General features: G+C 39.0%; 1 protein-coding gene across 1 annotated transcript in view; it reads left to right on the forward strand.

Moving 5' to 3' along the window:
• OPRM1 (opioid receptor mu 1) overlaps nt 1-7,638 on the forward strand; it is a 58,050-nt gene extending 50,412 nt beyond the window's left edge. Inside the window, exon 4 of the mRNA XM_027551904.1 lies at nt 6,069-7,638. Within this exon, the coding sequence (XP_027407705.1) occupies nt 6,069-6,107 (39 nt within the window). The 3' untranslated portion in view covers nt 6,108-7,638. The remainder of the gene's footprint in view (nt 1-6,068) is intronic.
• The last annotated feature ends 4,927 nt before the right edge of the window (nt 7,639-12,565 follow it).

Genomic DNA, 12,565 nt, shown 5'->3' on the forward strand with positions numbered 1-12,565 from the left:
GACTCTCAAGAGTCTTCTCCAACACCACAGTTCAAAAGCACCAATTCTTCAGTGCTCAGCTTTCTTTATAGTCCAGTCCTCACATCCATATGTGACTACTGAAAAACCATAGTTTTGATTAGACAGACCTTTGCTGGCAAAGTAATGTCTCTGCTTTTTAATATGCTATCTGGGTTGGTCATAACTTTCCTCCCAAGTGTCTTTTAATTTCTTGGCTGCAGTCACCATCTACAATGATTTTGGAGCCCAAAAAAGTAAAGTCTGTCACTGTTTCCATTGTTTCCCCATCTATTTGCCATGAAATGACGGGACCAGATGCCATGATCTTAGTTTTCCAAATATTGAGTTTTAAGCCAACTTTTTCACTCTCTTCTTTCACTTTCATCAAGAGGCTCTTCAGTTCTTCACTTTCTCCCATAAGGGTGGTTTCATCTGCACATCTACAATTATTAATATTTCTCCTGGCAATCTTGATTCCAGCTTGTGCTTCTTCCAGCTCAGCATTTCTCATGAGGTACTCTGCATATAAGTTAAATAAGCAGGGTGACAATCTATAGCCTTGACATACTCCTTTCCCAATTTGGAACCAATCTGTAGTTCCTTGTCCAGTTCTAACTGTTGCTTCTTGACCTGCATACAGATTTCTCAAGAGGCAGGTCAGGTGGTCTGGTATTCTCATCTCTTTGAGAATTTTCCAGTTTGTTGTGATCCACACAGTCAAAGGCTTTGGCATAGTCAATAAAGCAGAAGTAGATGTTTTTCTGAAACTCTCTTGCGTTTTCAATGATCCAGTGGATGTTGGCCATTTGATCTCTGGTTCCTCTGCATTTTCTAAACCCAGCTTGAACATCTGGAAGTTCATGGTTCACGCACTGTTGAAGGCTGGCTTGGTGAATTTTGAGCACGACTTTGCTAGCGTGTAGCTCTCTATTTTACACACAGTAGTGTATATATCTCAATCCTAAACTCCCAATTCATCCCACCCTCCCCTTTCTTCCCTGTGTCCACATCTCTATTTTCTATGTCTGCATCTCTATTGTTGCCCAGCAAATAGGTTCATCTGTACCATGATTCTAGATTCCACATATATTCATTAATATATGATACTTGTTTTTCTCTTTAACAAATCACAGAATGGTTTGTCTAAGCACTTCAAAAAGCCCACCATAGAGCATTAGTTCCAGTTAGGCACAAATCTGTTTCAAATTCAACGTTTTACTAGAATGAATGACAAGGTCTCATAATTCTAGGCATTAACCAGGATTCTAAAATTGATTATAGATCTCTTATTCTCTCTCATTCAATACGTATGGTCTAAATACAAACAATGAAAAATAAAAATAATGAAACTTTATATCTCTGAAAATAGAACAGATTGTATTTTGTTTGGGTTTTCACTTTTGTTTTGTTTCATTTTGAAGTTTGTCACTTTCTGGTTACCATCCTAAAGCGGGAAAAAATCTACATAGCTTTGGGATATGTTTTCAGTGTTTTAAACTACACGTTGCTAGTAAGAAGCCTTATAACTGACAGCTTCTTTTGTTTTGAATGAAACATCTTAGAGGAAAATGTGTTTCTTTTTATTGAAGTATAATTGCTTTTCAATGTTGTATTAGTTCCTGCTGACCATTGAACAGAATCAGCTATACCTACGCATATATCCCCTCCTTGGACCTCCCTCCCACCCCGATCCCACTCCACCCATCTAGGTCTTCACAGAGAATTTAGCAGAGCTCCCCATGCTATGCAACAAGGTCCCTCTAGGAAATAGGTTTCTTTTAAGAGTGATCTATATTTAACTGTGAAAACCATACCAAAGGTTGAATAATTACAGTCCTTCTTGTGAAACAATACAAGATCAGAAATAAAAAACTTGGGTTCTGGTGCCAGCTGTGTGGGTTTGGCAGCTCGTGCTACTGGCTGCCTAGGGAACCTCTTCTCAAACAGGACTTCCCTACCTTCTTTTGCTAGCCAATGAATCAGGCTCATTTCTAGTCTTGATTAATTACCCCCATTCAGGCTCCTGGGACTAGCTACTCCTAGTGAACAACAAAAAAGGTAACCACCAAAGCTTCCTTTTGTAAAAGAATTTATTATATTGAACAAAAATTCATATTAAAAGCAGAAAGAAGCATATGGCATATTTGAATCCAGATTACTGGCTCAGTGGTAAAGAATCAGCCTGCCAATGCAAGAGATATGGGTTTGATCCCGGGTCAGGAAGATCCCCTGGAGAAGGAAATGGCAACGCATTCCACTATACTTGCCTATGAAAACCCATGGACAGAAGAACCTGTTGGGTTACAGTCCAAGGGGTCTTGAAGAGTCAGACATGACTTAGCAGTTAAACAGCAACCTTTGAAATATCAGATTATTCCACCTCTCCTTGAATTCCCCCTTACTAAAGTATGACCCCTTGTTACACTCTACATTCCAAAGTGTCTGATTCTAGCAATGAAACATGGAAGAGAGGGTGAGTTCTCTACTGCTTACATAAATGGAAATCTTTGCCAACGAGTCATCTACTCCCAAAGTTTTCTTGTGGGTGGGTGGCTCTGTTTTTATGGATTCTGTAATGAATGGGATTTTGAAGTCTATGACTGACTAAAACATTGATCAGCTTCAGAAATACCCCAAGCCTTGTACTGGCTTCAACTGCAACTTTGGGTGGCATCAAGGGTGGGAAGGAGAAAATAAAAGTGGAAGAGAGCGCTACAAAGAGTAAAGATAAAAACATTAAAGGGGCTTTCCTCCACCAATACTCTTGGGCCCGTCACTTCACCACTCAGGACCTCTATTTCCTCCCAGAGATTAATAAAATGGGAAAAGGCAGGCTCTTAAATTGCTTCCAGGGATAGGAAGCACGTACCAATCTTTGTATCACTAGAGATTAAAAGTGCCTCAAATAAGCTTCAGTTTGAACCTAAAAGCTTTTGGAAACTTTATTTTTCAAAGTAGGCTAAAAAATAGCTCAAGGGTATTTGCTGGTTGACTTTCTGGAGAACTTAACAGTTTAAGAAGTTCTTTTTAAAAATGGAAAGCTGGTGGTAGATTAAAATATTATATCTATATCAAATGTTAAATTTACTGAATTTATAACAGCAACTGTTATTACAGTTAGGAAAAAAGCCTGGTCTTAGAAAATGTCAGGGAGTTGCAAGCTTTCAAGAGAGATATCTTAGCAACTAAGCAGGTCAGCTAGTTATGAGTCTATGGCTGCATCTGTCTGTGTGTGTTTGTACATGTACAAGATTTTCACATTTAAGAGCTGCCTTTAATAACATTAGGCATCGTAGAGTAACTCAAGACCAGCCAAACCCACATGAGTTCCTCTGATCTCATAGCACACAGACTGGGGTGATAAACCCTGCAGGAGGTCAGTTTTGCTCTCAGAGCTGCTCCCCGACCAGTGGACCACGTGATTGCTCTGCCAGGCTGCAGCCTGGAATTCGGAAACAAAGAAAGCATTAATCATTTTCACCTCCCAGTAGCTCCAAAGCCTGAGCTGTTCCTTCCCCAGCTGAAGTGGATAATGATGGTCCCAGGAAGGTTCCAAGGGACACTCCTCACGGAGGCTGCCTCCTTTTACAGAAATCTGTGGTTCAGAAAAGCCCCAGGGTGTCACCTGCTGCTTAGGTCTTCAGCAAAATTTGACAGGTTATCGGATTAACTTGCAGACGACAATATGCATGCATAGATAAGGCACATATTCTGTCTCCAATAGCTGGACAGTGCAATTAAGTGCTGGGCTACATTTATGATAATAGGGAGTCATAGTGCAAAGAATATTTTCTTTACTGCCTCCAGAATCCACTTTTGAGTCACAGTCCATTCAAGGTTTTGACAGCCTAGGTGCTTCATTCACCCTCTAAGAGCATAGCTTTCCTCACTCCTTTGTCATCCACGGGTGTACAAGTTGCTCAGTCTGTTGATCAAAATGCTCCTGAGCTTGCTTCCTTTCCCTCTCATTAAGGGTCTATATGTTGGTGCTCAATATTAGGGACTTACTGTCCTCTAGATGTTTCTATTTGTGACTTTAGACTGGACGTAGCTGGACTTTCCTCCCTCGTGGGGCTCAGAGTGCTCTCCTAGCCCCCTAGCCCACGGGAGACCAAGCGGCAACCATGGCACCACTTGGGCATCTGGTTAGAGTTCACCCTTCACGGCTCAGCCTCCGTCCATCCACTCAACTCCTGCTTATCAACAGATGGGGAAGAGTGCTCTGGTGGTTCAGTGGTACAGAATCTGCCTGCCCTTACAGGAGACTAGAGTTCGATCTCTGCATCGGGAAAACCTCCTGCAGAAAGGAATAGCAACCCACTCCAGTATTCTTGCCTGGGAAATCCCATAGACAGAGGAGCCTGGAGGGCTACAGTCCATGGGGTCACAAAAGAGTCAGACACAACTCAGTGGCTAAACAGCAACAACAACAAAGAACAGGGTGGAGGGTTCACACCCTCTCTCTTCACCACGTGGGCCAGAACATTTGCCACCAGCTCCCGAGGAGTTTCTTCACATCCTCACATCTCTTCCATGAGCCCTTGTCTTTTCTCTTTCAAAAACTCATCATTCATCTTGACATACTGCTTGTTGTACCAGTTGGGGAAGAACCTCAGCCTCTTAGAAGAGGACAGGAAGTAACAAGACCCCAAAGGGGGAAATGACAGAGCAAGCAAGCAAGCAAGATACTTTTATCTGCCAAAAGTAGATAAAAATACTTAGGTAGTCATAGCACAATGAACAGTAGAAACTTTAGCTGTTGTGAAGGATGATGCAATGGGACCAGATGTGGCTGTATACACAATGATTGTGTCCCAGTTGGAGAACCAGAGCTAATGTCTCAGTCCCTTTGGTAATAAACAATAAACCAGCCTCTTAGGAGCAAGCAGTCACACAGTGATCAACGCTGTGGTCGGCTTGACCTACTTAATCACCTATGCTACCACTGCAGAAATGGTTCTGGGTCAGAGATTGGTCAAGCCCTACCATCAGCAAGCACGAACAGGAGCATCCAGGGGTCATGGCAGACTCTGCCTCTCCCACAGAGATCCCATAGTGAGCTCTCTGTTCCTTACTCCTAAGAGATGCAATGTGAAATATTTAGGGATCAAATTTTAGCATCAAATGGTTCAATAAGACAAAGTGTGTGTGTCTATGTATGTGTGTGTCTGTATGTCTGTGTGTCTGTTGAAGGAGGAAAAAAAGAAGAGGAAGCAAGTGGTAAAGCAAATGGGGTACAATGTTAACAGTAGGTGAATCTGGGTAAAAGGTGCACAAGTGTTCTTTGTATTAATACCAGTCTAATTCTTGTACTTTTCCTGAAGTGTGGAAGTTACCAAAATAAAGTTAAAGGAAAAAAAAAATCTCATCTCTTTCCACTTACTATACAAACAACTCCTTTTTTTCTCAATGAAAGTAACAAGTATGACAGCAATAACTATTTGTTCATCGTAAAACTCACTTCATATCTGTGATCCTCCTCCCTTACTAGAAAATATCAAGCCACATTTTTGTGTGTGAACAAATGTCCAGTTAATGCTCAGCAGATATGCTAGGTTTATGGTGGGGGTAGCGAGGGGAAAATATCTCTGAACTGCATATCAGTGGCTTCAGGAAAAAAAAAATCCACTGATTTAGTGACTTTGGTGAAAAATAAAATTTCTTCATCTAGAAAGAAAGAATGTAAAAGGTACTACAAAAAGAGGTGTTGCTTTTCTTTTGAAATTTTGATCAAATCATGAATAATTTGAAGACAAGGAGGGAAGAGGACCAAGGACAGAGGGAAACAGTTTGGGTTAAACTTTTTTTTTTCAAGAAGCTATCATATCATATCTCTTTTATGATTAGTGTATAATTTTTATTCATCAGTGTATACAGGTGCAATAGCATATTCACAAAGACCCAAGAGATTAAATAATGTCTTGATATTTAGGAAAAACTCTGAGAGTTGCAGATGAAAGTATACGTGAAGATTCTCAATGTATTTTCTGACGCAGAAGATGTCCAATAACTGTGTACTGCAACCCAACCTGAAATATTCACTGTCTTTGCACTTTCTCTTCTTTCAGCTAGAAAATCTGGAAGCAGAAACCACTCCGTTACCCTAACTGGGTCTCATACCATTCAGACCCTCACTGAGCTTAGACGCCACCATCTATATGGAAGCAGGTCACTGTGAGAATGCGTGGAAAGCTCTGGTTTCCTGGGAAAGTGCCTGTTCCTGCCCGAAGTCATCAAAATTCTTTCCTCTCTGGCCCCTCCACTCTGCACACGAGAGGGACATCCAAGCTAAATCAAGCATTAGGGAGGAAAGAACTAAACCATCCTGAGTTTGTGTGTACATAATCGCAAGGAAGACGCCCCACGGGACCGAAACCTGCTGTGGTATGTTCATTAAGGCCATCGTGGAAGATGGCCCTACTGTATGTAATATTCTGTTTTCAAGCAAATATTTACAGCCTCATCGAAGGAAAACCATCACTTGTTCAATTCATCGTATAATGTAATTTAAATGCTACCTCTGATCAAAGCACCTTATGTGAACATCCAAGACTTTCCATGTCTGTAAGAGAATTAATTGTCCCATTTTTACCCTCTAATGTTAACCTCAAAATTATCTTTGGAGTTAAAATATAGTTTCCACCTTCATTTCATTGCTTTATCCCCACAGGAAGTCAAGCCCTAAAATGGACTCTTTATTTCTCATAATTTCTTCTTACTAAAGGCTCTTTACATCATACTTCCTCTCTCTTTTTTTTTAAACTCTTCTCATAATACTTACACCTTTTGAATCAACACAACAAAATGACAGCTGTTTTTTGTTGATTTTCAAAAGTTTAAACTCTTTAAGAAAATATGGAGCCAGTAAGCTTAATCTCAAACTTGAAAGACTCAAAAGACCGTGGAGAAAAATGGGTGATCTACTTTTCACTTCTGTGTAGTTCCTTGGACATGATATATTAACAATGACCCGAGAATATTTTCCTGAAGATTATGTTTCTATAATGTCATCACCAATATGTTGGTCTTTTTGATCTTTGCTAAATGTCAAGATTTCCTTTGTAAAATGTCAGTCTTCTAAGTAGCTTCTCTAAGACAATTCTTCTTTTTGACAGGTTCTCTTTGGCATGAAATACAGTTAGAGATTTGGCAGTCCACACATTTTATTTAATCTATACAGACAATCGAGTTAGATGGTCCATGCCAAAAAGCTCTCCACTTTGAACTATTGACTGCACTGATTAAACGAATCAAATACATCATAGTTTTCTGTGAAGACACGGTAGAAAACAGGGTTCCAACTTCCCTTGTAAGAATATTCCTGAGTCCATGGCTGTCAATAGTCTCAATCTTACAATCTGTCTTCATTCTGGAATCTAACAAGGCACAAATATGCACCAGCTACCTAAGGGCAATGTTTCAGAAAGACAGCTGTCACAGATTGGACTAAATGAATTTACTGTCTCAGATCCTATTGGCTGTAGTTATATGGCCATATGTGGATATCGCCCATGAAACTGTTGGATGAGAAAAAAAAAAAAAAAGGATGCAAGATGAGTGTTTTAGTGTTTCCTTCTATGAAGTCTTCTGTTTGCCTCCAATAATCTCCATTTCTCAAATATAATGTCCCAGTATGGATATGCATTATTTTTTATTTTTTAGATTTTCAGATCAAAATAACTAAAATCGGGGCCTTGAAAAGTTTAGAGTGGTGAATAAATGCGTTTGTTGTATGTACATTATATACATATACACACTACTAGAGCTTCCACAAGTAAAAGTAATAATTCAAATGAAACACCACCAGTAAGGGAGAATGAAATATTGGTGTATTGGGGAGGAAAGTTCTTGTTAATGGGCCATAGTAACAGGAGTTTCTCAAGAGACGACAGGACACTACTCTCTGCTCATGACTATTTCTCAGTATTCATTATTTCTGTCTAATGACCAGCTCTTAGTTAAGACACTCTAAAGTAAACAGTACGTTAGTGGGTTTTTATATGTTTCATTCAAAACCATTTTTTTTATTTTAAAAGAAACACTTCTTCTGTTCCTTTTTTTAGAAAAAATTTATTGGAGTTATAGTTGGTTTACAATGTTAGTTTCAGATATACAGCAAAGTGAATCAGTTGCACACGTGCATGTATCTGCTCTTTTTTATCATATATTTGCTAGAACTACCTGTGCAAATAGAGAAATAACAGCCCAGACCCAGATGGATGAGCTACAGCTTCTTATAAAATTTGAAGATAAAGAAAATGTAATGTTCTGCTTTATTCCTTCTTTTATTCTTGTATTTCACTCTGTCCTATGGACGGAATGTCTTCCTATTTGGCATTCTAGTAATGCAGACTGTGGATGTGAAGCAGAAGTTTGGCGTCTTTGTCTGATTTCTTGCTGTGGAATTTCTCATCATCAGTAGGTAGTGGTCTTTCCTCTTTGGTCTCTGCCTTCACTGTTATTTTGCTCCTGCATTCTCTCCCTGCCTATCACTGGAGAGGAAAGAAGAGTCAGATGAGACTCGGCTGGAGCAAAAGTGAGTCATCAGTACTTAGTACTGCCAATCTCTCTGCTGGACGGATGGGGTCCTTGGAAGGGGATTTGATCACACTTTTGTTTTAAACTTTTCCTGTAATATTCTAGGTCCACCCTAACAATCTGATGATGTCAAATTTTTACTGAGTCTAGTAGAGAGGCTAAAAGTCTGGGCTTCTAGTTCATCTAGAGCCATGTCTGAAAACACACCGACATTTTTTGGCTTTAAGTAATATATTTCAGCTTTTTGACTTTAGCTTTCTCTTTAAAAGTAGGGCCTATAGTAGTACCCTTATTGAGTTGTGTTCAGGATCAAGTCAGATAATGTTTATAAAAAACTTGACATACCACATAGCAAATGCTTCCTATGTGTAGTGAACATTATACATGAAAACTATCATGTAAAAAATAAAAAAAATAAAAAAAAAAAGAGCTAGAGTAACTTGCTGAATTTGTTGGAAATTACCTCTAATCACCCTTGGCACAAAACCCATGAGAGGAACCTCTTTTGAGAAGGCAGGAAGTATCTCAAGCAGAATTTATTGTGATGGGATGGCATCCCAACTGCCATCAGAAGAATGGGACTCTTAACTTGGCCACTTGAAATACTTCTCTACATTGAAATAGACAGTTGGCAGTTTTAAAATAAATTCATCTAAAAAAAACAGCTTTGAGTTAGTAAGAAGATATTCATTTCCTTAAATAATAAGACAGGTCTCTTAAATAATAAAACTGATATCCATTCACTTGCAAATTTCATTATTGAAAAAGCATGCTTAGTTTATTTAATATTATCCCCATCCCCAAAATGATGCTAACAGTTTCAATTTCCAGCATTATCATAGCCAACACTTTATGTCTCAGGATCCAGGCAAAGGCTGAAATTCAGAAGCACAGATTCAAAATCTATTAGGGAAATGTAACTAAGATACAAAGAAAGTACCTCTGAAAAGATTCTCTCTGATCATAGTTATCACAAAGATCCCCCAAAGCATTCAAAGTCCTTAAGTCAAGTATATTTATATGTTCAAAAGTTAAAAGAAAACTTTCTTGATAAACATTGGACTGTTTCATTCAAGATGCATGGAAATGATAAGATATGTGCTGCATCTCTCATGTACTGGAGGTGATCCATTTATACAGACTTATGCTCTGCCTACTGGTAATTACCAAGATGAGATAGTTCACAAGTGACTCTTCTGGCTTCAGACATGAATACTGCAGAAGCTGATGCTATCCCTTGGGGTTTTCCAAACTTTAGAGCATTCCAACCAGAGCAAACTGAGAATGGGACATGGGAGCCTCAGCATCTTGACCTCTTTACATGTCACACATGCCCCTGTTCTGTGCAATTCCAGAGGCTGGTCATAATTAAAAACACTATCCTCTTCATAGAATATTCAACAGCAAGAAAGGAGTGTCTTGGAGAATCCTTATTGCCATTATGGAAGCAACAAAATTCTTGTCTAGGTTCTCAACATAATTCTTTTCTCATGAACCGTGTTGCTTGGGTTAGGGAAAGGGTGAGAACATGAACCTTCCTCAATGCAGAACAACTGTTTTTTCCCTGGTGTGAGATGTTTTAGGATTCATAGTCATGAAACACAGCATCCAGATTATATTTAAGACCATAGTCATTAGGACCTTGGGCCTAAAGTGACAAGTTAATTAAAAGGCTTAACTTTGGGACATTCAGCCAGGAGCTGATAGAATTTAATTAAAAATAATTTCAACCTGCAGTCATTGTTTTCCAGTGAGATCAAAATGTTAAAAGTTTTAGGAAGTATATACATTACTTACTGTTCAAAATTAAGCAAAACCAAATGCCCAAAGTTTAGTGTGCTGCAGCGTGTGGCAGACATCCAAGCTCTTATTATATAACACCATGGTGATTCTGAAAGGAGTCAAGTTCAGCTTACTTCAACCCATATTATTGTGTCATGGGTGCTTGGGTTATAAACATAAGAACCATCAACACTAAAATTTTAAGATTACAAAAAGTGGCTTGCAGGTGGATTGAAAATGAGTTTTGTGACAACAAGGTACTTTGCAAGTAACATTGGATAGCTACATATGCATTTTAAAGGAATTTTAAGAGTTCAGAAATCATTGAATTAAATCTATCGATCTTCAAAAGCATCTCTTGACTTATGTAAAGATGAGTCTAGACCCTGGGCACATACTCAGAGAAAAGAAAAATTTTATGGGGTTTTCCCCATCACACATTTAATAGAAATCTGATAAGGTACTTTTCAACTCACTTTGCATTATCTATCAGCTTGCAGCAAATGAGAACTCCATTAAAGTCAGCACTTGGGATTTCACTTAAACTTTACAAAGTTCAAGAGAAATTGGAAGAGTTACTGTTTCTTCTGAACTTTGAGAGAAATTCAGGCTTGCATTTTATGGAAAAGTCATCTAGATGCTAATGCTTAGAGTTCTAAGATCCGCCATATTCCAGACCCCAAGCCTAGAAAAAATATTTTTACAATCTTATGTGGTACAAGGCATTATCTCCTTTCTTCTCTCCCAAACTCCAGAAACTTAGCAAGTCTCTTTCCATTCATATCCAAGAGCGTCTCAGATACTTAAAGACAAAGTAAAACTCTATAGCAGTAGATTAAGACATTCCTAAAATGTACTACTAGGTGTGAGACAATAGGAAAGCTTTATTATTTATTTGTAATAAGATAGTTAAGAATCAAGAAGAATCAATATGGGATAAAGCAGGAAGGAGAGAGTTCATCCATTTTTACCCTAATCACTAGAATGAATTAGCATAACACTTCACTGCCTCTCAGAGAAAGTAGTTGGCATTACCATCCTTTTTTTTCTTTTTTTAAAATGCTTTACTTTCTACTGTACAGCAAAATGAATCAGCTATATGTATACACACACCCCCTCTTTTTCAGATAAAGAAGATGTGATCCATACATGGGTGTTACTTAGCTTTAAAAAGGAATGAATGCAATGCATGTGAGTCAGTTCTAATGAGGTAGATGAACCTAGAGCTTATTATACAGAATTAAGTAAGTCAGAAAGAGAAAAGCAAATATCATATATTAATGCCTATATATGGAATCTAGAAAGATGGTACTGATGAACCTTTTTGCAGGGCAGTGATGGAGACACAGACATGGAAAACATACTTGTGGACGTGGAGGGGAGGAGAGGGTGGGATGGATGGAGAGAGTAGCGTGAAAACATGTATATTACCATATGTAAAATAGATAGCCAGTGGGAACTTGTTGTGTCACTCAGAGAGCCCAAACCAGTGCTTTGTGACAACCTAGAGGTGGGCTATGGCACCCCACTCCAGTACTCTTGCCTGGAAAATCCCATGGGCGGAGGAGCCTGGTAGGCTGCAGTCCATGGGGTCGCAAAGAGTTGGACACGACTGAAGCGACTTAGCAGCAGCAGCAGCAGCAGAGGTGGGCTGGGGTGAGAGCTTGGTGGGAGGTTCACGAGGGAGGGGACATATCTATACCTATAGCTGATCCAAGATGTATGGCAGAAAAAAAAGATGTGGTACATATGCACAATGGAATATTACTCAGCTATAAAAAGGAAGGAAATTGGGTCACTTGTAGAGATATGGATGGACCTAGAGACTGTCATACAAAGTGAAGTAAGTCAGAAAAAGAAAAACAAATATCATATATTAATGCATATATATGGAATCTAGAAAAATGATACATTTTTTTCTTTTGGCCATGCTGCACAGCCTGCAGGATCTTAGTTCCCCAACCAGAGATCAAACCCAAGACCTTAGGAGTTAAAGCACTGTGTTCTAGCCACTGGACCACCAGGGAATTCCCACGGTAGTACCCTTATGCAAAGAGATTATCTGTAAAAACTACTCAGATATTTTATAGAGCTGGTAGCAATCTATTCAAAATTGCAAAGGGTCTATGGGATCCATCAGACCAGAAACAAGACCTATTAAAACCACATTTGAGTGCAAGTAGTGTTTCTGGAAAAACTCTGTACTTGTGGCAATAGCACAAACAGCCCTGTGTTAATGTAAGAA

This window comes from Bos indicus x Bos taurus, chromosome 9 (genome assembly GCF_003369695.1).
Source record: "Bos indicus x Bos taurus breed Angus x Brahman F1 hybrid chromosome 9, Bos_hybrid_MaternalHap_v2.0, whole genome shotgun sequence".
In the NCBI taxonomy this organism is placed as follows: Eukaryota; Metazoa; Chordata; class Mammalia; order Artiodactyla; family Bovidae; genus Bos; species Bos indicus x Bos taurus.